Raw genomic sequence first — 24,737 nt, forward strand, 5'->3', positions numbered from 1 at the left:
GATCTGTTTGTTCCCTTCTTCTTCTGCATACTCCTTGCTTTGGTTCCCGGGAATGAGCTGACATGCAGGGAGGGAAGAGCACTCTGACTTCTCTAGGCAGACATCCAGGTGTGAACCAGCCAACAGCCACGGTCACATTGCCATGAGGAGACTCTGGGAGTTGGCTCATGCCCTGTTTCCCTTCCTGTACTGAAGAGAAAGAGTAAACACCAATCCATTGTCCTTTTCCCAGGATAGGAACCCAAAAGCATGGATAAAGCAAAGAGGACATAGGACAAGTGCATCTGAGGCTAAAGAGGCTGTGACTCCACGCCTGGTTCACCACTCCCTCGTGCCAGTACTGACCACTCAAGCAGGGTGACAGTGCTGTAAATCCCAAGGTGATGGGGCTGAGTTCAGGCCTGATATCCACTGAAGGAAGTCCTGATGCCCATGGAGGAGGTGAGACCTGTGTGTGTAAACTGGGGATCCTGATCTGGAATCAGAAGTAGAGCAGCATGGAAGGATGTGGAGTCAGATGGGCCAGCACTGCAAAGATGGGATTTGGCTCCGTGTCCAAACTTACCAAACTCTGGGCTGGTTCAGAGTCTGGGTTTTGTCCATTTTAAGCTGTGCCACTTTTATGGGTGGGAATAGCTGTAGAAATCAGGTGTGGAACAAGATTTGGCTTGAGTGTGAGACTGTTCCAGCTGGTGGGCTGTGGTGGGAAGGGTGGGTTGGTTCACCATCGTGTAAATTAATGGGTGACATCGGTCCTTCAGAGTCATGTTGACAACAGACTTGTGGTCTAAAGCTGCTCCTGAGTGCCTGGGGGAGCCTGAATGATGTGCAGAGGGTGGGTGTACTAAGTGCACTTCCCACTGTTGGTGACAGGATTCTCTAACGAGGTGGGAAGGGTGAACACTTTCCCTTTCCTCCTCTGGGATGCTGAGGAGATGGATGTCCCACACCAAACCCCAGGAGATTCACTCTGCACTGTGTGTTTCCAAGGAAGATCCATTGGCTGATTGAGCCACAGCTGGAGCAGCATCCCCATTTGTGGGACTGTCTCCTTCTCAACACCCCCCCCGAGTCCTCTTCACGTATCAGGCACTGAACTTTTCCATGCCATGCACATCACCTGTGTGCCAACAGGGCACTGGCAGGAAGCCACCAGCAGTTGTCCCTCTTTCTCTCCCTCTTCTTCTCCCTCTTTCCCCTTTCTCCAGATGTCACTGAATCCTATGTCCTTAGTTTAGCTACTAAGCTAAAAAATCCACACAAAGGGCCTGCCCACTCTGTTATATACTTGTAGACTTCTCTGGTTCCAGGGCAAAAACAAAGAAGTCATAATCTTTAAAAAAAAAAATTAATAAAAAAAAATGTAATTTATCTGCTTTTATTTCTTTTGCTGCTGTTGCTCACATTACACACAGAGTCTGGCCACTTGGGTATGGAGATGGACCTCTTGGAAAGCTCAGTGCTGCTGTCCATCACAGCCTCTGCCCGGCTGAGGGAAAAGGAGATGCTTAGGAAGATGCAAGTCTTTCAAAGGACACTTTAATCACACGAGTCACTTCAGGTGGGTGAGAGCAGAGCAAATCCATGCTTTTGCTCGTGCTCTTCTTCCCAGCTCTGTGCTGTTGGTTGAAAAGCCGCTCTCCCACCAGAGGCATCGCTGGGGGCACAACTTGTGTGACTGCCAGATGTACCTCAGGATAGGCCAGAAGTCCTTAGACCTATTCTATCCAACCAGTTTTAGCCTTGGGTTTTTTTTTTATTTTTTTTACCTTTTTTTTTTCTTTTTCCCAGTTTTTAATTTCTTTTAATATCAAAAAAAATAAGTCGACCTCTCTCACGTCTGCAAACCTCAGAGGAAGTAGGCTCGAATCCAATTCCTCCGCTCGGAGCCCGGCGAAGGGGTCCCTTTTTCCCCCCTGCTTTTTATTTGCACGTGTGGACGTCGTAGACTCGTATGCACTCCTGGCACCGCACGTAGCAGCACCAGTGGAAGATACAGTGACACTTCTCCTTCCGTTTCTCAGTCCTCGTGTTGTGGCCGCGGCCGCAGCACAGCAGGTCGCAGCCGTCGATCCCGTGGGAGGTGACGTTGCAGATCCTGTCCCGGGTGCCGAAGGAGCCCGTCTCGGGGTTGGGCTCGCAAAAGTTCGGCGAGTTCTCGTAGTAGACCAGGTCCTTCTCGGTGGGAGCCTTGAAGAAGTTGTACTTGGGCCGGAGGGTCTCGACCCAGCCGCGGGATTCCCGGTGTTTCTCCACCACCATCTCCGAGGCGCTGTCGTACTTGTCCTTGAGGTAGTCCCCGATGACCCTGAAGTCTGGCTGGGACCACCAGCAGGTCTTCACTTCGCAGCTGCCCGAGAGGCCGTGACACTTGCACTTGAGGTGCATGAGTTCAATGATGGACTGGAAGAGAGGAGAAAGGCAAAGGGAGAAGGAAAGACGTTAACCTGTGATCAAAACGCTTATGGCGCCCTGATATTCAGCCGTGATTTTCTAAAGGATTATGAATTATTTCATATATTCCTATTTCACATGTTCGTATTTCATATATTCCTATTTCACATACTCACATTTCATATATTCGTATTTCATATATTCATATTCTGTATATTCTTATTTCATGTATTTGCACACTCGTGAACAAAAATCACCTCACCCCCCAGTCAATGCCCTGCTCTGACGCTGGGTCTAAGGAAGATAAAGCTTCTGCAACTTTATTGTTTTCAGTGACTGCTTCTGATTCCCACCTCAAATTTAAGCATCTACCAAGAGCTTCCACCAGGGGATGAAGGGATTTCTGAGTGTATTAACTCCTGTCTTATCCATGTTCACGTGGGAATATTGCAGTGATGTCACCCAAGAATTCAGGTACACCTTGGCAGAGAAGTGAAGTACACACAAAACTACTCAAACAATGTCTTCATAAATAAAATATGCAGCTATTCCATGGGAAATTAAGGAAATGTGAAATTTCCCAACTATCTGGAACAGAATTCTGTGTTTTACTTAGAACAGAATCCTACCTTTTACATATGTTTTATGTTTACTTAAGCAAACAAGGTTCTAGTCTTGCTGTGGCTACATCCAAACCCCAAAACATCATTTATTGCCATATTTAAGCCAGGCTTATGATTTTTCTAAAACCATTTCAGTAGGAGAAAAAACAAATAAGAGCCCAACTTCTGCTTTTGAAAGGCTCAAACTTCCACACAAAACACTGTCCTGGAGCAAATACGAAGGTGATTGTTGATCCCAGAAATTTACTATTTGTTTTTACACCACTTATGAAATTAGCTTTAATGTCTCCAGAGGTGTTGCCCTCCAGGATTCCGAGGCGGGAGACGACCTTATGCAACAGGCTTTGATAATCTGCATTTTCAGACTGATCAGCAAATTTCTGGGTACGTGAACAGACTCGTGCCAGGCTGAGGCCAAGAGATTTGCCATGAATCAGCACCTTGGTGCTCACCAGGTGCTTTCCTGGGTTATTTACGGAGTATCACCCGCCACAGAAAGGTTGTAATTAGTGATGAGAGGGAACCACAACATGTTTGGTTCGTATAATCAGGCTGAACTTAATCAAAACTGCTGGCGGAGGGGCAGGGCTGGAGTTCCTATGGGAACTGGGATGAAATGTTGCCTATGGCTCGGGTTTAGCTGGAAACACTTGGGCATGGAGGCCTGGAAGAGCTACTCCAGGAGTGCTGGCATGGTGAGAACGGAAAAGTGCTTTATAAGACAGTAGGATTTTAGATCCTTTGACACCTGTAAAATGTCCTAAAATAACTCAGTGTCAAAGAACAGGATTTACAGTGAAAAGGCCTCTGCAGGCCTGTGATCACCAGGGATGTTTGCTCAAAGCTCATTTTTTCCAAGGATTCTCACTTTAAAGCAAATCCCTTCTTCCCACTCTCTACATCTTCTCCACAGTCCTCTTTGTCCCATTATCTATCCCAGGAACTTCCACCAGCAATGCACAATATCTGGGGTTACCTGGGATAATTTAGGCCAGAGCTGGGGGAAACCACATCATTGCTTGTGGTTGTCTACATTGGAGACAGTTTTGGTTTCTGGTGATGTTTCATTTCCAAAAGTTGTATTCCAAGAGCTCTGCTGAGGTGTGAGGTGGGATAACTCCCCTGGGATTTGATGGTGCCCACCTGAGGAGCTCACACCAAAGTCCTAGTCTGCCTGAGAACAGTTGTTTCCTTGCACAGCACAGCTGTGGTGGCTTTGCTCTAATGTCCTCCCAGACATGTGCCAGACCTGCTGCTGAGGGAACAAGACCATATTAATCTGTTCTTTGATATCTCAGAGAAGCTGCATCCTGGTCTCCATCAGCAAGAACTTCATGCTCCAGTTTCATGAATTGTTTCCCACAAAATACACTCTTCTGGAATTTATGAGTTATTCTTGAGATGAAAAAACCAATATCCTCTTACTGGGATTATTCTACCCAGGGAAAAGATTCCCTGTTTGTGAGGCAGCCACTGTGGTGGGGGAAAGATTTTGTGCTTTCTTTTCCCTGACACATTTTTTTCCCTGATACATTTTTTTTTCCCCTTGGTTGTTTGAAGTAAAACCAGCTTTAGGGCATGGTCTAAGTTTGATCAAGAGGTACCAGAGTCATACTGCCTCTAATTTTCTTCAAATATTTCCTGGAAAATAGAACAGTGTTGAGAGGAGGGGCAGTGGGAAATGGTCTCCTGTTTTTCTCCTCCCTCAGGCCTACAAAGCAGAGAGATGATCCCATGAGAATGGACAGTTGCACTCAAACTAGGATTCAATTGTCTAAACACGTGCATTTAATGCCATTTTTGAGTGTCAGAGGTATCACAAGTCATTTGTTGGACCAGATGATCTCCAGAGGTTCCTTCCAACCCCAGCCCTTCTGTGATTCTGTGATCAGCCCCAGGATGGCAAAACTGCAGGAGACACACTGTCTTTCCAAGGATAGGTTGGATTCTTCAGGATATCTCAGCTTATACTAAAATGCATTTTCTTAAACAGCTGAATCCACCCCCTAAGCTCTGGCACATCTGAACTTCAGATGTCCTACAGCCAATGGATGGCAGCAGGCCCAGTTAGGGCATTATAATTGAATTATTTATTCTAATCATGGAATCACAGAATGGTTGGGGTTGGAAGGGACCTTAAAAACCATTCAGTTCCAAACCCCCTGCCATGGGCAGGGACACCTTCCACTAGACCAGGCTGCTCAAAGCCTTGGACACTTGATGATGCCCTCACCAAGCTGGGATGAAATCCCCCCCTAGACATGTCCAGATCCATCCTCTATAAAAGACCTCTGGACAACTGACTCCAAGGCAGACATTTACATCTGGGTGGGTGAATTTACCTGGAGCTTTCACAGATCACTTCCATCGATCACCTCCCTGACAAGAACTATTTCAGGACAGGTATTATCTTTCTGAGATGTAAATCTGCCCAGATTTAGGTTTGGTCGTTCCCCCTCCAATCCCCTCCCACAGCTCACCGAGGCGGGTAAAGAAAACACAAACAGGAGATGGAGAAAGGAGAAAAACCCAAAGTCCTTACGGTCCTTCCGGCCTCGTTGTTGTGCCTGTTCATGGCCGAGCGCGCGTCGGGTCTGTTCTCCCGGGCGTCCGCGAACTCCCGGGACACCATGCTCCCGAATTCCACGTCCTCGCTGCAGCCCCCCCACTTCCAGCCTTCCCCAGGGGAGCCCTTGTGGCGGGTGTCACAGCCACAGATGGTGGCGGAGCCCTCGGCGCAGGACCTGGTCACGGCGAAAGCCACTCCGGCCGAGGCGATGGCGTGGACGAAGGCCGATTCCCTGGTGGCTGTGGGAGAGAGAAAGCAGGGAATGAGGGACCACACGCGGGTTTGATTAGTCCTGTGAACGTCTCCTCTCTCCAGGGCGTGGCAGGAGGCCAGGAAACTCTCCTCTTCCCTGTGGTCTGGCTTGGACCTGCTCCAGAGATGTTTTATTTTACTAGGAAACAAGCTCCTGTGCAGGCAGGACCGGGCTTGACTCAAGGCCACTGAGGTCAGCCAAGAAGCTCTGACTCGGGTCATCCCAAGGTCTTTGGAGAGGGCCACGGAACAACAAAAAGCTGGGCAAACCTGGGTTTCAGGGGGTATGTGGAATATTCCACGTGGTGCTTTGCAGTCAGGGCACCACACGGCCATACCCTGAGCTGTGGGCTTGGCTTCGGATGCACAGAGTTTGGGTGTGTTCCCACAACATGGAAAATGCAGGTCTACACTTAACAACAGCCTCCACCCTCAGTGGTGGGACCAGCACCGGGTAAAGCACCTCCTCTTCCTCGACTGGGAGAGCTGCTGATGGCTGGAAGGGAGGAAAACACCAGGATGGACAGATAGTTCCTCACTCCTCCCTGTGTAAACTAAACATTGTCCTCACCTTCCATCCTGAGGCCACCTTTCCTTTCCCTGGGGTGTGTCCTCTCTCAGTGACAGTGTTCAGTGTATGGCGTCTTGCACCTGTCCAAAGTTTTCCTCACTTGCTTAATTAAGGGGACTGGAAAGGAGCTTTCCTTTTCTGCCCATTGCCTCAGGCTGGTGGGAGGGATCAGCCAAAGGATGTCATGGCTAAAGGCTGAGGAGTTTTAGACCTTCCATCACAGCCTTTCATCCCAGGTGGAGCTGGGTGGGGAAGGGGAGCTCAGCATTGGCCTGGCTTTCCTGGATGCCAGTGCTTTTTCTGCACTGTGCCAAAATGAAACCCAAACGTTTCAAACTGCTTTGCAAATTGGGAATATACCAAAAGATCAGGTTTTATTCCCCCTCTTCCCCCAACACCTCCAGTTTTGGTTTCTTCACTCATAAGAAATGACCCTGGAGTTCAACACCACATCTCAGAAATCTCCCCTTGCTTTTTGGTTTCAGTAAAATGGTATTTTTGCCATAAACAGGGCTATTCTCAAACCCTTGAGGGAATTCACAGCAGACACGACAGTTCTGATAACTGGCCTCCTTTAACCTCTTACAGCATTCCCCACAGGAGCTCACCTTGTGCCTATAGACCAGTTATCTGAGAAATCATTGCTGTTTCTGACACCTTTCAGATGATTCTGCTACAACAGTGTTGAAATATGAACAGATCCCAAAGGCACGAGGTCACATTTTCAGCTGAAGCATCTTCACCAACTTCTACTGAGCTCTGTATCAGCTGACTACTCAAAACAACCCAAACCTTCTCTGCACCATATTTTGCTGATCTGAGCTTTCCCTGGGCATTTTGGCTTAATCTTTACCCTCCAGATGCTTCCAGGCTTTACTAATGCAAAGAGTTTAATACACCAAGCCAAAAAGTCAACATGTTTTCGGGGAGCAATCAAGACTGCAAAGCAGTCCTGGCTGGATTGTAAGGCTTAAGCAAGAACTTAAGCTTTGCTTTGGGAAGACTACCAAATACAACAACATGCAAATGAAATAACGTGCATGAACTTACAAGCTGAAGGTATGAGCAATGTCCTGGAACATGTTTGTCTATGCACACGGGGAGGTTAATAAGTCACCAAGGGCTAGAGCTCAAAAAAAAAAAAAGAAAGGAAAATGTAGAAACCCTCAGGTATCCCCAGTGTGATTTTGAAAAGCCCTTGTTCAGCATATGTCCAGCCTGGAGGATCCCAGTATCCTGCAAGTGATGACCATGCAGTTCCTGACTGAAAACTCAGCTTGGAGCACGAGCAGATGAGTCTGGTTTTGACAGGACTTGGGACTTGCCTAAGTCCAGGTGGGATTCAGAACCCAAATTTTGGGAGTGGGGAGCTTCATATGATCACTCCAAGGATGCTTGACCAGCCTTGGGGTCTTTGAAAAGCAAAGGCTTCTCATAGAAGCCACTCAGACAAGCTGATGGTTTAAATGTCATTACAGTCTGGAAGGGGATCCGTAGTGCCAGGCCAGAAAAGGGCTGACACACCTTCCACCTCCTCCTATTGTGGCCTAACTGATCTTGAAACCTTGTCAAATAATCACAGAATGGTTGGGTGGGAAGGTCCCTTAAAGATCATCTTGTTCTGATGCTCCCAATCCTTTCTGCTCAGGGCTGCTCTCAACCCATCCTCCACCCAGCCTGTATTTGTGATCCTGAGGATTGGCCTGACCCTGGTGCAGGACCTTGTTGAACCTCATGAGGTTCACACAGCCCCACCTCTCCAGCCTGTCCAGGTCCCTCTGGATGGCATCCCTTCCCTCCAGCACATCAGATGCACCTCTCAGCTTGGTGTCATCAGCAAACTTGCTGAGGGTGCCTCCATCCCACTGCCCATGTCCCTGACAAACACCAGTCCCAAAAACAAACCTCTGAGAAACACCACTTGTCACTGGTATCCACTTGGACACCTCTTTGAGTGCAACCATCCATCCAATTCCTTATCCACCAAGTGGTCCATCCATCAAATCCAGGTATCTCCAGTTTAGAAACAAAGATGTTGTGCTTCTACCTGACCCCTGTAGTGGCTAAAACACTTTGCTCGGGTAGGTTACCTCCCATCTCTTGGGAGTCACCCCTTCCTCTCCTCAGGACAGACCTGATCCAGGCCTTTGGCTTATTGGGAAGGTGCTGTAGGTGCTGAACTGATGTTTGCAAATGCCATGGAGAGCCCCTGTACCTTGAAAAGAAGGTGTTTACAACCATGGTGTTTGTGCAGAAAACCTTCTCCTGCATCAGCATGGGAGGGGTGGCTTTGGCTTGGGAGTTTGCAGGTCTTGGATCTGATTTTGGATTCAGCATGATCCGAATTAGCTCAGCAGAGACATTGAGGGACTGGAGCTTGTCCAGAGAAGGACAACTGAGTGGCTGTGGGAGCTGGGGATGTTTAGCCTGGAGAAAAGGTAGCTCAGGGAGGACCTTATTGCTCCCTACAACTACCTGAAAGGAGGCTGGATCCAGGTGGGAGTCAATCTCTTCTCCCAGGTATCAAGGGACAGGATGAAAGGAAATTGCCTCAAGTTGTACCAGGGAAGGTTTAGGTTGGATATTAGGAAAAACTTTCACTGGAAGGGTTGTCAGGCATTGGAACAGGCTGCCCAGGGCAGTGGTGGAGCCACCATCCCTGCAAGGCTTTAAAAGACAAGTAGATGTGGCACTTGGGGACACAATTGGTAGATGTAGCAGTGCTGGGTTAATGTTTAGACTCGATGACCTTAGTGGTCTTTTCCAACCTTAAGGATTCTACAATTCTATGACTCTGTACAGGTGAAGAGCTCACCAAACCCCAGGGAGCTTCAGGCCACACAGCCTGAAGAATTTCTGCATTTGCCAGGAGTTGGTCAGGGCTGAACAAGCAGTTCCAGGAACTCCCTTTTGGTTGTGGACACCGAGCCCTAAATCTCAGGTCCATTACCTAAACTCCCCACCGGTTTTAGCCCTTAACCAAAAGGGTGAGGGCACGGAGGGGCTACTGATAGGATTTGCCTTGAGAAGCACCAATTATCCCGAGCTCTTCTCTTCCCAGAAAGAGCCCGGTGCCTTTTTACAGCCTTGTATACGATATAATCACTCCCCTGCTTTTGAAATGCAGCCACCCCTGGGGTGGAGCGCAGCCACCACTTAACAGCGCACAACAGGAAGCAAAGAGGTTGTATCTGATCGTAACTACCTGGGGAATGTGGGCAGGCAGGGCAAAGGAGCCGAGATCTGGCCCCGGGGGCAGCGAGGTGAGGAGTTTGTCTCTTGAGAAAGTCGCAGCGCAGATGTCTTAATGACTCGCGCGGAATTAGGGCACTGGGTTTACGTCTCCTGCCCCTAAAGTTAAGGCACCGGGTTCAGCCCTGACGCAGATGGAGCGGTGCCACGGGTGAATCACGTCCTGCCACCTCCCGAGTTATGGGACTGTCCTGCCGTCACGAAGCAAGACCCGACCCTGCCGAGCTCTTCGGAGCTCCCCAGGTTGTAGCCGGGGGCGGTGTGGCTGCAGGAATGGAGCAGGAGTGGATAAGAGATGGAGATAAGCCGAGGGAAAGCATGCACTTGTAATGGAAATGAGGGGTTATTAAGGTGCCATATAAAAATGCGAGAGATTTAGCGAAGATAGCAGGAAAGCGCCGCGTATTTGTCGGGTCGCCTCATTCCTCACTGGGTGGCTCTGGTAGCAGGAGACACTCAGCTCGTTAGGGCTTGAAGGGAGCTTCTGGAAAGTCATCTGGTTAATAGGGGCTAATATCTCGCGGGGATGTTGACTTAAAGAGCGTTTTAACCACTTGCTGTTCAGCGCGGCACAAGGTCACCGAAGCTCTGGCTTCAGCTTGTTTAATTCCTGCCTGCTCCTGAGTTTCCCTGCAGGGCCTGGAGGCTTCCAGGTACCCTGCTCTGGACCCTTTTTGGAGGGGTTGGAGATCAGTGGGAAAGGTGCTGAAACTCACTCCCCTTTAGGGATGCTCTGTAGTTGCAAAGGTCTCCAATTCACTGGTCACTTCTGGAAACTGGTTCCCGAGGAGCCCAGTCCGTGAATCTGAGATCCTGAGTGTGCCCTGAATATCCTGGGCAGAATATCTCTGACCACCACGTCTCAGCAGCAAAAAACACCTTGAGGTGCAGAAACACCCAGCTGAGCAGTATCAATGGGATAATTCAGGGGCCTGAGCATGAGGTGACCTGAGATTTGCTTTCCTGCTCTCACGGGGCTGTTTTATGTGACTTTGGGCAAATCCTGTGGTCACTCTGGGCTTCTGCTTCCTTATCTGTGCACCTGAGGACAATCCTGCTTATCTCCTCGGGTGCCTGCAATGCTAAATTCACTGAAGTCTTCAGAATTGCAGGCAGAAGGTGTTGGAGACAAGCAGAGGGTCATCAGGTTGTGGGTGAGGAAGTCAAATGAATAACTGTATAAATATCTCAACTGTCTAATACATGAAACCTGCTCTCTTGTGTTCTTCTGCCCAGACAGTGACTTATTTTCCCTGGATCCTTCTCTGAATGACTAAATGATTAACCCCAGGTCAGGCAGATATCCCAGATATATGGGCAAAAGGACTGTGGTGACATAAGAGGATGAATATAATGGTTTATTTTGCTCTTAAAAAGCTTAAAAGTCCCTTTTTACCATATCTATACCATAACACTGAGCCCTGTTGTCCCTGTTCCTGACACCCTAAATCTTTCCTTCCTCCCTGCACAATGGCAATGGAAGAAAGAAAGAAGAAAGAAGGAAGGGAGAGAGAGAGGGAGGAAGGTAGGAAGAGAGGGAAGGAAAGAAAGAAGGAAAGAAGGAAAGAAAGAAAGAAAGAAAGAAAGAAGAAAGAAAGAAAAAAGAGAAAAGGAAGGTGTCATCTTGCACAGAAGAAAGCAGAGCTCAGCAGCTGGAGAACAGACAGCCAAGCAGTAGAGATGGATCCTCTTTTAAGGGTTTCCTACTTGTGTCACTTTTCTAGGTGGTTCTCCTGAAGGTATGGAAGCTCCTTTGCAAAAGGAACATTGATATTTCCAGGACAACTCCTGACCCTGCTCTGTGGAGACAAACCTCCCACCCCACCAATCCAGGACCTTGCCACCCTCCTTTTTGAAACATAGACCTTGGAGTGAAGCTCTTTAGGCTGGATAATACATAAGCAACATGGAAAAGAACAGAATTGCCCCATACCATGAAGGAAAGAATTCCCACATCTCAGCCACTCCTCCCAGCCATCATTAGCCCGTCTCCTCTCGAACACAGGATCCTGCTCCCTGTTCCCCACTAGGGAAGACATTGGAAACCCTGAATTTCTGACACCACCAACTTCTTGGGTGCTCTTGGGAGAGGCAAAAAAATGGAGTAAAATGGAGGAAATAATACACTGGCTTACCAGGACTGTGGGGAGGAGTCGTGCTGGTTTCTCCGAGCTTCATTTTACAAAGCTAAAGGCCAACAGAAAGGTCCCTGTTGCATCAGCTACTTCAGACACCCATCTCTGAGGGGAGGAAGGTGTAAAGTCCTTCCAACATTTGTCTGGTAGGGCATGTACTTAGGGAATGTGAGAAAGGGTTTCAGTTCCCTCCTTGGCTCCGGGGGATGTAAACCCGCAGCTGTCAGTTAGGATTTGCACGGCAGTTGACACTGCATTGACTCTGGATTGAAAAAAAAGGCCAAATAAATGAAATAAACCCCCAAAAAACTGGAACTAGAAGTGGGGAGAGACTGGTGCTTCTGGTATTCAGAGCCAGCACAACTGGGGGCTTGTCCTAACAGCTCAGTTTCCCCTGATTGCCGTGTCTGGGGTCTTTCTTGAATGTTAAAGCAACGTAGGGATTGCAGGGGAGGAAGGGGTTATCCAGTGGAGAAAGGTGGAGAGGAATTTCAGAAGGGAGAATTTTTGAGAGTTTTGGAAGCCCAGCCTTTGACTCAAAGGAGTGAATTTTGGTTTTGACTGCAGCACAAGGAGGACAACCCAGCTGCTCTCAGCACACTGGGGTTTCCTCCTTGAATCCATCGAGGGGCTTGAGAGGAGAGCTGGGCCATTCCCTCATGGAGAGGGTCACCCAGAAGCACTTCCATGGTGAAAGATAAGCCAGGAGGGCTTTGAATGGAAGGCTGTGCTGCACCTCTTTGGATGAAAAAGGAGAATATCAGGAAAAGATTAATACCAAATGCACCTCGGGGGTTGTTAAATAGATGATGACCCCTGGGAGAAGGAGCTTTCTTTAGGCTCTCACAACCTCACAGGCAGAGCTGCTTTCTGAACAGCAGGAGTGAAATCCAGTGGGACTGGTGAGTCAGAGCTCCCAGGATTTGGAAAAGCATTTGCAGGAAACACTGGGGGCTTATAGGAACTGAACACCGTTGCCTGCTGGCCCCAAAATCCATGTGCAGGAGAGGCAGTGCAGACTCACTTGTCCCAGATACCAGCAGAGGAGACTCCAGTCCCTCAGCCCAGCTGGTCTTTGCTAAACTGGGCAACCAGCAGATCCCTCAAAGCCAAAAACTGGGGGTTCAGGACATGGAGATGATGTCCCCGAACTTATGATGCTTTTTGGGGGCTGAGAAGAAACATGGGAACAGACTTTTTAGTAGGACCTGTTGAGGCAGGACAAGGGTTTTAAACTAAAAAAATGTGGGTTCAGACTTGATATAAAGAAGAAATTTTTTATGATGAGGGTGGTGAAACACTGGAACAGGTTGTGCAGAGAGGTGGTGGATGTTCCATCCATGGGAACATTCAAGGTGAGGTTGGAAGGGGCTTTGAACAACCTGTTCTAGTGGAAAATGTCCCTGCTCAGTGCAGGGGAGCTGGACCAGATGAACTTTAAAGGTCTCTTCCAACCCAAACCATTCTGTGGTTCTGAGAAATGAGGATTCACCTTTTCATGGGACACGTTTCTCCCCAGGGAAAGGAGTGAAAGTTTGTGGGGGGGAAAAAGTTAAAATGCTTTTTTTTTTTTTTTTTTAATGATCACAAAGAAGGAAATGGTTTGCCAATCAGAACTATTAAATATTGGCACAGCACCAGGGGAAGGCAGGGAACAGGGAAATCCTTGGCACACGCCGGCTGACAGATCCATCCACGCTGCACAGACTGTGCCCAAGTGCTGGAGGGGAACAAGTGTTGTTCCCATCGTGGAGGAGGAGGAGGAGGAGGAGGAGGAGGAGGATCACAGAGGTGTCACGGCTGCTGGGAGCCTGACATTGCTCGTGGGGAAAATACTGGGAACGTTGGAAACAAAATATTGGCTCTGGTAGAGCCTCAGAGGCTGCCGAGCTTCAGTTTCCCCACATTCCTCTGGATTGTAGCAAGAGAGGATCCCGTATCAGATAAACCAACTGAAGGGTTTTACATAAGCTGTCTGGCTCAGCCTCAAGCTTCCCTCAGCTTCTCGCTGGAGAGGTCCCTGTTTCCAGTGTTTGTAATTCCCCTGACACATCCTCACATCCACACATTGGTCTCCTGCAGCACCACAACACCTCCCCTGTTACCCCCTGACTCCTTAGAAGGGGGTACTTGTACCCCACTTGCTGTTTGCTTTCAAAAAAATACACCTTCCACCCGTTAGGAAAGGTGGAGAGGAGCAAGCTGTGCCCTTGGATGTGCTCAACACAAGGATTTTAAAAAGAGGGGGCAAGTCAGGCTTCCTGGTGGGAGGGAGATTCGTTCCACAGAGCACATTCCCAAATTCCCCAGCATGTGCTCTGTTCATCCTAGTTATGCTGGAAAATACTTTCCAAATCAAATCTTTGTGAAGAGGCCCTGAGCTTCCTTAAAGTTTTTGTTTCCTTACCTGGTGTCACTCCCAAGCCTAAACCACTGAGCAGCCAAGTGCCCTGACCCTGGTTTTCTGCTCCACCACAGCAGCATCAGTCAGGAGGTCCCTGTGGCTTCTCTGAGAAGACTCCAGAGGCTTTGGGAAGATCAGAGCCTGGGAGCTGCCTTACCCAGTGGCATACAAGGTGCCTCTCTGGACATGAGCGACTCCAAAACTCTGCCTTAGTTTGCCCATTTGCAAATAAATGGACTTAGAGCTCAGCTCACACTCTCTAGCCTGAGCTTTGGGCATCCTTTCAGCCTCCAACATTGCAGAGAGTAAAAAAAGGGATGGCTTTTCTTCCTGCCCAGTAGTCCATGATTCCTTATTGCCCTAGGAGTGATGCTTATGCTTGGATCACTCTTTATCCATAGGGCCTTCCATGAGAACCTCAGGACCTGGAGCTGCCTCTGCTGAGCTGTGCAGGTGCTGAGTGATCATTCAGCTCAATGCAGAGAGCTTGGACTAAATGACCTTTAAAGGTCCCTTCCAACCCAAACTATTCCACGATTCTGCCACATGAAGACTTTCAAATCAGCACCTCATCTGGGCTTAGAGTCATTGCAGGACTCTGTGGTAGCTCCAGGACATTCCAGAGCAGCTCTGCATTGCACAAAGACTTGTCCAGTGTTATATAAATCCCTGTGAATCTTGTCCAGAAGAGCCTGATTGCATGGGAACCTTTGGACAGAAGCAGAGCCTAAATGACTGCCTGGGACCCCTTGGATGGAGAAGGATAAGGATCACTAAGTCCATTCCTCAAAGACCTGTTTCTAAGGCTGGAATCAGAGAATTAAAGAATTCCAGAATGGTTTTGGAAGGGACCTTGAGATCATCTCATTCCAACCCCCTGCCGTGGACAGGGACACCTTCCACCGGACCAGGTTGCTCCAAGCCCCATCCAGCCTGGCCTTGGACACTTCCAGGGATGGGGAATCCACAACTCCATTCTCTGTTTAGATTTACAGACAGACCTGAATGATTTGGAGCCTTTCACCAAGGAAACCCAAGCACTGACTGATGTGTGGACTTGTCTCAGGTGCCCTGGTCTTTAGCAGCATTCCCAAGAGGGTTTATCTCCAGATCTAGGGAAGCCCACTTTGCAAGAACAGCAGCCCCTGGGGGCTGCAGGTAATAAAGGCTTTCAGGTCTAGCCCTGAAATGGGAGGAGGGTGCCTCCAGGATGCCAACCAGGAGCTGCCCTGTGGATCCATTCCAGGCTCTGCACGACACCACAGCCTGTCCCCTTCCCCACAGGGAGCTGTGCCAGCTCCGGGCCCAGCTGATTCTGCAGAGCTTCTCATCAAAATCCAGCTCCAGGGTTTGTTTGACTTTTTTATCCATTTAAAAACCAGGCCCCTAAATGCAAAGACGTATGCAAATGCATAATAACAAGGAGTTAACCACACTTTTGCATATCTTAAAGGAAAGGTTAGGTTTGGGTCCCATCTGTGTTTTGAACGGAGTTCTGATTGAGTTCTTGTTTCCTCTGAACCAGCTGTGCTAGTGTCAACACATCCCTGGGAAGATGAAAGGCCCTAAAAAGACATTTGATCAGATTAGCTGTGATTCAGCTCATTGGAGGGAAATTATTAAATGGGCAATTCCTGCCAGGGAACATGAAGGCGATACAGATAAGAGGGAAAGTTGGATTGAAGGAGGTTGGGTTAACACAGCCTGTAAAATCCTGAAGGCCAAGTTTCCCTAAAACATCTGAGTGATGGGATTTTTTTCTTACTCCTATTTTTTTTTCCTTCTTGCTTTCTCTCTGTTGGTTTTTTATGGTTATGGTTGCACTGTGGTTATTGTAGCACTCAGCACAACAGAGCTGCAACCTCCAGTGTTGTGCTCGCACTTCCAAACCCTTCTTGCACTTCCAAACTTTTCTCGCACTTGCAACATTTTCTCACACTTCCAAAGCTTTCTAGCACTTCCAAACCTTTCAGGCCCTACCTGAAACAGGTAGAGCCAGATTGCCAGGCACCAGAGCAGCCTGGAAGCCCTGTGTATCAGCGCTGGGAGCAGGTCCGAGCCCTCATGTGAGCCTGAGCCGAGGGTGGGTTGGAGGCTGGAATGCTTTCCCTAATTAGCCACTGTCAAAACAACCCCAGGTGATCACAGGTAACCAGACCACCACGATAGGCAAATCAGCAGGACAGTCTGGTATCAGTAACCCGGGTCTGATACCTGCAAAGCAAACCCCCCTCTATCGCTCTCTCCATCTCCCTATCTCCCTGTTGATCTAATCATTACCCTGAGTGTCTCCCTACCTACCCTGCTTAATGCAAGCACGTTTTGTCTGTCTTTCTGTTGGCTTGGTCATGTGTGAAACACTTGGTGGCATCTGATCCCAACCCCCTCCTGCCATCCCAGAAATGCCTCCTCCTGAATATTTCATCGTCCTGGGCCAGCGGGGTCCTCTTCGAACCGCCCCGAATTACCCCGAGCCCTCGTCTCCCCAACAGCCGCCGGTCCCTGGGAGGCTCCAGACAAAAGGAAGCTGTGTGCCAATTGGGGGTTATTAGCAGAGATACAGGGCCCTCATTGTGGCAGGACAGAGCCCTTAATGAAAGGGGAAGGCGGAAAAGGCAGCAGGGGAAGGACCGGGGTGAAATTCTCCCGGCGGCGCGTTCCAGGTTAAAGGACTGTTGGGGTCCCTTCTGGCCTCGAAAGAAAAAAAAAACCAAGAAAAAAAAAAAAGAAGACAAGCCCCAAAGAGTCCTATGCAAAACCAGCCCCAATGGGATACAGGGAAGCCAAAAAAAAAAAATAAAAAAAAATAAAGAGAGAGAATATAATTGTATTCTGTTATCAGAAGCAACATGGTGGAACAAAAGGATCGCCTTCGCCCACCTGAGAATGGAATGTGAGGCTCCATTTCGCTGCTCTGATCGTATTTGACAGCCCCCCTCGAGACTGCCTGGTTGGTATGGCAAATCGTCCTTATTACCTGCTGGGGTGAATGAATCCCCCTTTGTGCTGCCACTGTCACGCTGCATTAGGTTGACAATGGCCCGAGATATTTTATATGAAATTTGCCCTCACTTGTGATTAGCCAGCACCAACTAAGTCATAGCAACCTAGAACTATGCATTGGCCGGGCCCCGTTGTCGGCCGAAAGGGAAATCCCTATTCAAATGGTTTAATAAAACAATCTAAAGGGCGTGTGAATCGTGAAAAGCATTTTCACTTTTCTCTTTAGCTTAATCTCATGGTCGCTGGGATATTGTGCTCGGAGCAGACCCCAGCAGGGTGTGGGCTAAGGTCCCCCATCAACTTCTTTTACAGCCTCCTTTTCTGCGAGTTAATGATATACCGGTGTGATTGCCTCCCGCAGCAAGAAGAAACACGCATTTGATGAAAAGGATGGACCTCCTAACACATCCTAAATGGCAACAATTTCTCATCCAAAGGTCACAGGTCATAACCTGGATTTTGAATCACCACCCAGATCTTTTTCAAAGCCCTGCTAAAGCCGGGGGATTCTGTTTTACGCGCAGACACACAGGCACACACACACAGACACCGCGTTATCTCCAGAGGTTCCTGCTCCGCTTGAGTCCTCAGCTTAGTGTTTGGAAACAATTGGATTTCTCCCTGGCTTTGGGGCTGCAGTTTGCTGCCTTTCACATCCTCTCGGCCCTGGGTTGTGATGCAGGGAAAGCACAAGGAGGTGGGCAAGGCAGAGAGGTCCAAGGCACCTCCTGAGCATCCCCGAGGCCACACAGCAGCACCCGGGGTACAAACAGCACCTTGCTGGAATCAGCAGCTGCCTGTTCACCTAAAACCTGCCCTGAGCATCACATCCAGCAAGGCTTTGAGGTCTCAAAACTCTCTTGCAGGTGTGGAAAAGCTCCCCTGTTGTGACCCCTCAATAATCCAGGTCTCCCACGCACGGTCGAGATGCAGCCACGGAGATTTGGCAGCGCGGGGGGTGGGAGGAGGGAGAAGGAGAAGTGCAGGGCTCCCCTTCTGCTTTTTTGCTCCACTTCCTCACCGGGGATGGAAGGAAGCAGGCAGGGTCTCTGCTAGGCTGGTGCTGATCTTAACATCTACCTAAACAGAGGAGAGCTTTGCCTCTGCAGGATGAGGCTGGAAATCCCCAGGGGAACAACCTCCCGCAGCCGAGTTTCCAAGCACAGACCAGAGGTGAAGGGGAAGGCAGCTCAGTTTTCCCCACTTTTCTTTCCTCTTCTTCATTCCCCCTCTTCCCATCATGAGGCCTTGAGCCAGGTGGGGTGGTGTTCTGGTTGTACATCAGTATTCTCCCTCCACTTTTTCCCCCTGGAGCTCAGTGAGTGGGGCTGCAGGGAGCAGCTCCACTCTCGTGAGGGACCCTTTTGGCTTTCAAAATCCATTTAAACCTCTCCTAAAAGGTGTTCACACGAGCTGTGGTGTGTTTCCACTGCAGCTCTCCACATAATTGCAAACTATCTGGGGCAAGGAATGGTTTTGTTATTATGTGCTTGTACCCTATTTAGCACAATGGGGCCCTGATCTCTGCTTGGGGCCTCAGAGTCTACTGTAATACAAATAATTAACCATAATGGAGCTGGGAAAATATCTTAATAAAACCATGGAATCAATTTGAGGCAATTAAGCAATTTTTCAGCTTGCAGAAGTTTTTGCTTTGCAGGCTCAATTTGGAGAAGGGAGGGGGTTTGGGTGCTGGAGGAGCTGCTCACCTCCCTGCAGCAGGCTTGGGCAATCTGGTTGCTTTTTTTTTTTCTGTGGGTTTCAGTTTCACCCAGTTGGGGAAGCAGAAAAATTTTATGCAGCTCCCAAAGCATAGAAGCCACTTTTTTATAAATAGCTTGTGAGAGGAAGCATGGTTTGGAGGCTGGATCTGTGGTTCCTGAGGGAGAAGGGGCTCAGTCCTACAAAACACGACTCTCAAACAGCTCCTCTGCCCGAGCTGCCCACCTGTGAGTTGGAGAGGGATCATTATCTTCCCACTTTCTAATCCCAAGCACTCGAGGACACTGCTGGGGCATCTCAGATCTATTTAGACCCAGCAGCACAAGGAAATTGCAAAGCCCCAGACACAGCCTGGATGATTTACAGGCAATTATAAGTCAGCAGATAAGCTCTGGATGACAGATATTCTGATTACAGTTGGAGCTCTTGGATAAGTTTGCAGTGGAAAAGAGAGCTGAATATATTGAACACTTGGCTGAAGTTGTCTTCAGTTGTGAGCTTGTCCATCCCGGAGGGAGGGCATGTGAGGCCACTCCTCAAGGAGCTCATCTAAAGGTGGGCAAACTCACAAATCTAACCCCAAGTAATCCCAAGAACTCAACTACAGCACCATTTTTGTAAGGAAACAATTATACCTTCCATGAACACGTGGAATGCAGAGCCAGAACTTTGTCAAGCATAGACCTTTCATGGTCAAGCCTTGGCAGGAACACTTATCATAGAACCACAGAGGGGTTTGGGTTGGAAGGGACCTTCAAGATCTGATTCCAACCCACCTGCCATGGGCAGGGACACCTTCCAGCAGACCAAGCCCCATCCAACCTGGTTTTGAAGACTTCCAGGGATGGGGCAGCCACAGCTTCTCTGGGCAACCTGTGCCAGGGCCTCCCCACCCTCGTGGCCAAGAATTCCTTCCCAGTATCCCATCTCACCCTGCCCTCTGGCAGTTTAAAGTCATTCCCTCCTGTCCATTCCCCTTGTTGGTATTTTATGACCAACAGTCATGTTCTAAGAGCTGTTCCCTTAAACCTTTCAACCCTAAGAAGCCACAACCAGAATAATCAGAACAGAAGAAGTGAAAAAAAAGGGAAGTATTTTCCTCCATAGACCACTGTGCATTGACAAGTCTGTGAACTGGTGATCAGCCTGGTGTTGGTCCCACACTGGGAGAAAACATGTCCTAATGCTCAAAAAGTGAAGGAAAAGATCTCCACCACAGTGCTTTCAAGGTAGACCTCACCCTCTGCTGAAAGAATGTCCTATTTATGGTTCATTTCAGCCACCCCAAAGAGTGAGCCTGTCATCCTGCTGGGCTGAAAATATCATTGGTTTGATTTGGGAAGCTGAGCAAAAACATACAACGTGAATACTCGGCTGGGAGGCCACCTGGCAACCTGTCACACCTAGAACAAGACAAGGAGCTTGAGTTCCTGGTGAATATAAGGCCACAGGAACGAGATCCATGGAAGTTTTCCACTGGCTTCACTGTCAAATGATAGGCAGGGGTTAAATAATAATAATAATAATAATAATAATAATAATAATAATAATAATAATAATAATAATAATAATAATAATAATAATAGAATAGGTATAACTTGTATCTCGTGGTGATTTAAAACAGTGAAGCTCTCACAGAGCTCTCACAGAGTGTCTGCCTTGTCCCACCAGTGTGAAAGAGCTCCTTGTCATGGACAGCTGTGCACCCACCTGCCTGTGCCCACCTGGGGAGGTGGAGGATGTGCAATTCTTGTCCTGAGGTGGGCAAGTGCCACGTGCTCTCAGTGCCAGGATGAGGAGCTCCAGGATTGAGCTTCAGCTGGCACATCCAGCCTGGGCTAGGAGAGTGGTCTGGATTCCTTCATCACAGAGTCACAGAATATGCCAGGTTGGAAGGAACCCACAGGGATCATCGAGTCCAACCCTTAGCCCTGCACAGGACCATCCCTAGGGTCACACCACGTGCCCCAGAGGATCATCTAAAGGCTTCTTGAACTCCCTCAGTCCAAGAAGCTCTCAGACATGATGGTTTCTGTGCCTCACTGAGCCACGTAGATATTTGAACCAGAGACCCCAAAACAATTTCAGAATTGTGGATGGACGTTGTCAAGACTCAGTTCTGCCGCTGCTAAAATCCCTCCCATAACCAGAACTTCAGCACAGCTGGGGCAGCATCAGATACCAACTTGGCCTTAAAAAAAACCACCCTAAAAATCAAATAACCTGCTGTAGAAGCAGAGGATACCAAACACCTCCAGATTCTCATCCAGTCATCATTTGGGTTCACAAGACAAGCCAATTTCATTAATCTCGTGCTTACCTTGTTTTGCCCGAGTTTCCCAAGCTTAACCCACCTCCCTGATTAGAGGGATGCTGTTTTCTCTCCCAGCTGGAGGTGTGCAGAGATGCTCTCTCCCATGGAGAAGACCTCTTCCAGCCTGAGCTGCACACGGATTTTGCCTTCCCAGGCAAGGCAAGCAACGGGCACCCAAAATGTGAGTAACCTCCAGGTAGGGATTGGAGTCTCCCTGCAGAGACAGGGGCTGTGAGTGGGAAGAGGAGGCAGGTGCTGTGGGGTTTGATCCAGCTTCCATGTCTGTCTCTGGGTTCACCCCTTTTAAGCCAAATGATAACAGTTCCTTTGATGAAGATTCCCTTCCCCAGGCTACATGTCATTACATATATTTGCTTCTTTTTTTTTCACATTGTGAGGCTTTTCCAGAGCTTTGCCAGCCTGACTGCAAGAAAACTTGCAGTTCCAGCTTGTACTTATTCTTGCTGCTGTTAATTCACCTGTTTGCTCTTATATCAGCCCTGCCTTCATATCTGAGGACTGGACAGGATCTTAGTCCTGATTTTGCATCTGATGTTCTGCTACAGGTTCTTAAAGAGCATCCACACCCCAGGGATATGGGTGTGGGCTCTCCAGAGCTGGTGGGAACAACTCATGACTCCTTATCCAGCAAATTTTAACTTGGAGGGGTGGAAGGGTGATGACCTGTTCTGCTTTTGCTGCCTTTGGTGGCTTTAGTGGGAAGGCATTTGCCAAACTGCTGGAGCAACCCAGAACCTTAAGGGTTTCCTGGCAGTGCACAGTGCTTTCATCCCTGTCTATCTCACAGCAACGAAATCAAAGCTCCACATCCTGCAGCCTCTTGGGATGGGAATTGCTAAAGATTCCTCTCTTGCTGCTAAATGTGAGCTCCCTTGGTGGCAACGCTGCTGCTGCCCTGTGTAATGAGTGGGGGATAGATGACATGTGCAGAGCAAAAAATAATTGAAGGAAAAGAAACCAAGAACCCTTTGGAAATGTCTATGCAAATCAGTTACTGAATAAATCGAGGAAAGTAAAAATATATATATTTTGGCCAGCAGCAGAACAACGTGGGGCCTGATCCTGCTCTTGGCCTGGTGTAAATATATAGAATAACTTATATCTAGTGCAGTGGAAGTGGCAGAAAAGTTAAGCCAGCGTAATTAGAGGTGCATCTTGGTGTTAAAATATTTATTTTCCTACAAAAAAACCCCTTACATTTTTAATGAGACCCCTCACTTGTTGTTATTTTATGACATCCAGATGCACTGGCAGGCTCAGCCCCTGCTCCAGAAGTACTTAAAAATCACAGATAATCAGACTTGGACCTCGCACCCTCGTGCCCAAAGGCAGGATCCACTCTGCCTAAACCCTTCCCTGACAGATGTTTGTCTAACCTGTTCTCCAAAACCTCCCAGGTCGGAGCTCCCACCCCTTCCCCGGGCGATCCATCCTCACGCCTCGCTACCCTCCGCTCTCGGTCCTCCGGCCGGGCTTGAGGTGGACGTGGAGGAGAACTCCTCAAACCCACCTGGGCGAACCCAAGGAGGGGGTGGAAGCGCAGGGAAGAGGGAAAGGGAGCCGTGCTGTTGTGTAACAGCCCGGAGGCAGAGCTGGGAACGGAGCTCAGGTCCCTGCGTAAGCGAGGGAGCCCTTTCCTGCCAATCCCGCTGGGAACATCGCCTTTCTCCCGGCCTTTTTTTTTCCTGCGTTCCCTCTCCGCGCTCGCTCCCATCTCTCATGCTAATTTCCCTCTGCCTCTCAGCACCCCGCATGTGCCCTCGGAGGGAGAGGCTGTTGTGACACAGGCAGCCTTGCACTGAATCATCCCCCTGCTCGCACATGACTAACACCCGTGCTATTCGTGTAACTATTCCGACTGATGTGCGTTTTTAATATGTAAAAATTTAATTAAAGCGTTATTCATAAAAAAAATATCTGGGCCAATTTAATTTTTTTTTTTTTAAGTTTTTTTTTTTTCTTCAAATACCCGAAGGGAATATTTCAATTAGGGACTAAATGCCAGAAAACACTGTCAGATTCCACCCCCCCCTCCTCCTCCTCAACACCTCCCCATTTCTAATCAAAGCATTGGGGTTTGATATTATAAAGAAAAAGCCACTAAAACCACAACAATATTTACAGGAATTCGCTCTGCAGGTGCAGAGATCAATCCTAAGAGAGGCTGAGAACTTTCAGCTCTCGGTTGAAACCAGTGGAAGTTACTCTGAGGAGAAGCCAACTCCATACCCGGAGCCAGCTCCTTGCCCAGTGGATCTGTGCTAAAGCTCTGATTGCAGAACCTGCTGAATCTTTCTAATCAGTTTGGTCCTGCAACCTTTAATCATGCAAATGGTTCTGTGCAGTTCCAGACTTGCCAGCAAAAGGCTTGCAGGACTGAAGTTGGGATTTGTGCTGGCACAACAAAGTTTCTGATGGTTACAGGCCGGAAAATGCATCCCTCCAAATAGATGCTTCTCCCAGGTTTGCTGGGAGGAGTAAAAACTCTTGGGCTTGCAGGTTACATGGCCCAACAAGTCTCTTTAGTGAGCAACGTCATTCAGGAGCTGAGGGGAAATATTAGTATTGCACAGAATAAGAGAATCCCAGAATGGTTTGGATGGGAAGGGAACTTGAAGATCATCCAGATCCAAAACCCTGCCATGGGCAGGGACACCTTCCACTTGACCAAGTTGCTCCAAGCCCTGTCCAACCTGGTCTTGAACACTTCCAGGGATGGGGCAGCTTCTCTGGGAAACCTGTGCCAGGGTCTGACCACGCTTATAAAGAATTTCTTTCTAATATCCAATCTGAACCTGCTTTCTGTCAGCCCAAAGCCATTACTGCTCATCCTATGACTGCCCCATCACCTGCAGGTGACTCTATAACCTGATGGCAAAGGAATCTATAGATTATGGATTCTATAGGTGTTAGGAAGAAGTTCTGGGCACAGGTTGCCCAGAGAAGCTGTGGCTGCCCCATCCCTGGAAGTGTCCAAGGCCAGGTTGGACGGGGCTTGGGGCAACCTGGTCTAGTGGAAGGTGTCCCAGCCCATGGCAGGGGGCTGGAACCTTGAGGTCCCTTCCAACCCAAACCATTCTAGGGTTCTGTGATTCTACAACACCTCAAAATTTTCCTCAAACTGGATGCCTGTTTCCTGCCTACACCAAAGAAGCCACTGCTGCCGTGCCAGAAACGAGGCCAATAAAAATGCCGTGTGTCACACGGAAGGAGCAGTTCCCAGACTCTCCAATGGAAGGATGAATCATGAGACTCATCCTGCAGGAAGACCTCCAGCCCCTTTAAGCCAAGTCTTCATTTGCAGGAATTTTTATGAGGTGACTGCAAGGGCTCATTGATTTGTGTCCTCAGAGGGAGATAAGGGGGTACCCGAAGGGTGTGTTGGGGCGTGATTTGCCCCCATGGAGCAGCAGCCTGGCAGTGCACACGTAGGAGCTGTTGGATATGCTAATATGGGAGCACAGGCCTCATCCTGAA

General features: G+C 48.7%; 1 protein-coding gene across 1 annotated transcript in view; it reads right to left on the reverse strand.

The window, feature by feature from the left end:
• Positions 1–304: 304 nt before the first annotated feature.
• Positions 305–24,737, reverse strand: part of LOC127462230 (protein Wnt-3a) — an 88,368-nt gene continuing 63,935 nt past the window's right edge. Inside the window, exons 3-4 of the mRNA XM_051770683.1 lie at positions 5,560–5,825; positions 305–2,403 (exon numbers count right to left, since the gene is read on the reverse strand). Coding sequence (XP_051626643.1) covers positions 1,924–2,403; positions 5,560–5,825 — 746 coding nt within the window. The 3' untranslated portion in view covers positions 305–1,923. The remainder of the gene's footprint in view (positions 2,404–5,559; positions 5,826–24,737) is intronic.

The sequence above is a fragment of the Manacus candei genome, unplaced genomic scaffold, assembly GCF_025592945.1.
Source record: "Manacus candei isolate 608988 ecotype Guabito, Panama unplaced genomic scaffold, ASM2559294v1 h1tg000122l, whole genome shotgun sequence".
Classification (NCBI taxonomy): Eukaryota; Metazoa; Chordata; class Aves; order Passeriformes; family Pipridae; genus Manacus; species Manacus candei.